Genomic DNA, 2,654 nt, shown 5'->3' on the forward strand with positions numbered 1-2,654 from the left:
AAAAAAAAAAACAAACCCCAAACTATTATATCGACTTTTTATTTAACTTTCAACGGAGTCTTAACAGAGATGAGTATTAGAAAAAAATGCAATTCATGGAAAGATTGGGGAATATGTGAGTCTCCAAATGGAGATGAATTTTCATTTTAAATTCAGAAGGACACAGATACTCTGTGTTTTATAGTATTTCAGACTTTTAAGGCTGAAAAATAAGCAGAAGATTAGCAATATTTTTATAACATTGCTTTTCAATTTAAATTATCAGAAAAAAACTGCACAAATCATACAAAATAATCCATGGAAGAAATCAACATTTTGGGGGACTGGACTTTAAAATAGAAAACAATTTTATAATAAATCAATTCTTAAAGGGTGGATATGGAGTAATGCATAATGCCACGCTAGTAAAGGTCTATTCTAAAAACTCACTCTTCCTTTAGTAAGTCTTATTTTGGTTCAAGACCCAAAGGCAACCATCTATTCTATTATTTATGCAACCTGAAACCAAGCCTAATTCTTCCTTCCTGGAATCTGCCTGCTTCTTTGGGTTATCAGACACACGAGGCAATCACATACTTCCCACAATTATTTTCAGATATAACTTTATAATATTTGCTTTGCTAGTGATTTAAAGGCATGCAGAATTTCAACAAAACAAGCTATATTAGCTTATCTTCTGCTTATACCTTAAACTCAAATGTTAAAGATAATTAATTCAAAGAAATTCATGCTGTTGTGAAGTTCATGAAGTCTCTTAAAATTTGTCATTCTTTAAAAAAAAGGACTTGAAAGCATTACTTTTGGGAAAAGAGAGAAACTTTGATGCTAGAATAATATAGAGCAGCTCACTTTGAAACCATGTCCATGTAGTCAAGAGTGACTTGAAGCAGCTTCTCTATAACACACCATGACAGGAGGAACGATGACTTGTCGTGCATCAATAGAGCACACACATTTTCAAATCAAGAAACTGGTAGCCTAACTTTAGAGGCAATCAGTTTTTTCTAAATGTTCTAAAAACACATGTATATGAGGTATATGCCTATATTTTATATACAAGATACATGAATATATATTCATGTACATATGTATATAAAATATAAACTGTTTTTTTCAGTAGTGTTTATAATGAGCAGTATTCCTGAAGCTAAATATTTCTACAAACTGATTTCTGAGAAACCAGCCACAGTATCAATTCTGCTTTATGAAAAATCTATTCCTGAGGAACAACTCACGTACTTCTTAAGATATTTCTGGGCCTATGGCAGATCAGTGGGTCAGTACCAGCACCTGAGTGAATCCTAAGGAACCACTTATTCATTGAGAATCTGGCCCATTTTCAATTTAAATGTTTAAATTATTTAGCTTGCTTCAAAGGTCCCTCTTGATAGTCCCTGCTAATACTTACAGGTAAAATTATTCTTCACAATAAAGGAGAATATGTAATGAAACCTGACAGTGTAGTCTCTTTCAGTAACAAGTTTTTCCTTCCTTCCTTCTGTCTTTCTCTCTCTTTGTCCAATTATCAACACAATACAATTGGCTTTATTAACTGTTAGAGAATTTGCCAGCTTTCCTGGATGGTTCATATGGCACTCTGAGAATACTGGGCGTTTCTTCCATTACCCTTACAAGGAGGTTGTCGATGTAGTCCTCGAGTTCCCGGATGTGGGTGTCCTTCCTCCTAAGGAGTTCTTTGTGTTTCACCAGCTCTTGTAGAACCTCTTCATAGGTCAGACTACGATACCCTGCAGTGGCATCAAAGGGGTTGCTGTCCTAGAATAAGATAAAGACTGTCACTTCTGTAGATATAACATCTGGGACAAACATTAAGAATTATCCAGAACTTCGACTTTTTGTTTTTCAAACCCTGATGAAGATTTTCGCTAGCCTTGCTTAGAGTGAATGTGACAGTTCACAAATTGGCTAGCCAGTCCTGAGGCAAGAACTAAGGCAGATGCACCAAAGTTTTGACTACAACTCTAAATCCTAAAACCCTTTCTAACATTGTGGGCAATTTCCTAATATCTGAGACTGGCTATATCATGTAAGATTAAGTTAAGAGATGAAATGTTTTATAATAAATACAACTAAAATAGATGAAAACTAAAGATTTCTGAAAGTCAACTCAGAGGAACTATAAGATGCAACTGAACTATACACTTGGACATGCGTCCTCATGAAACTGCTTCCACTGAACTGTGATTTAATGTTACATGTTTGGCTTCTTAGTGAAGATGGTTACAGCAAAAATCTTTTCCAATTTGCTATGAAAATGGAAGCACTCGGAATTAAATCAAAGATTATCCTTATAGGAAGCCCCATGGGAGTAACATCTGTTTTAATTTAGAAATAGGCAGAACTTTTCCTCCCCTGAGTAACTGGTCTATTTCTTTCCCCTAGTAATAATATCTAGTTTATCTTCTTTCCCTTTTTGACCCTGGTTATCAGGAAACTCAAGAGTTCAACCATATTAATACTATGGTTAGTATATTTGCATTCTCTCCCATTTCACCTATTTATTTAACTTTATCCTATTGACAAAAATTCCTTTTAGGCAAAGGCATAAATATAACCAAAAAAATTTTTTTAAAGATACTTACTAATTCACTGCTATTACAAAGCATTCTTTTTTTTTTTTTTTTTTTTTTTTT

General features: G+C 33.8%; 1 protein-coding gene across 1 annotated transcript in view; it reads right to left on the reverse strand.

Annotated features, from left to right (window-relative positions):
- Positions 1 to 6: 6 nt before the first annotated feature.
- RAB11FIP2 (RAB11 family interacting protein 2) overlaps positions 7 to 2,654 on the reverse strand; it is a 39,707-nt gene continuing 37,059 nt past the window's right edge. The window contains exon 5 of the mRNA XM_017871273.1: positions 7 to 1,776. Within this exon, the coding sequence (XP_017726762.1) occupies positions 1,549 to 1,776 (228 nt within the window). The 3' untranslated portion in view covers positions 7 to 1,548. The remainder of the gene's footprint in view (positions 1,777 to 2,654) is intronic.

This window comes from Rhinopithecus bieti, unplaced genomic scaffold, assembly GCF_001698545.2.
Source record: "Rhinopithecus bieti isolate Rb0 unplaced genomic scaffold, ASM169854v2 scaffold_5982, whole genome shotgun sequence".
Lineage (NCBI taxonomy): Eukaryota > Metazoa > Chordata > Mammalia > Primates > Cercopithecidae > Rhinopithecus > Rhinopithecus bieti.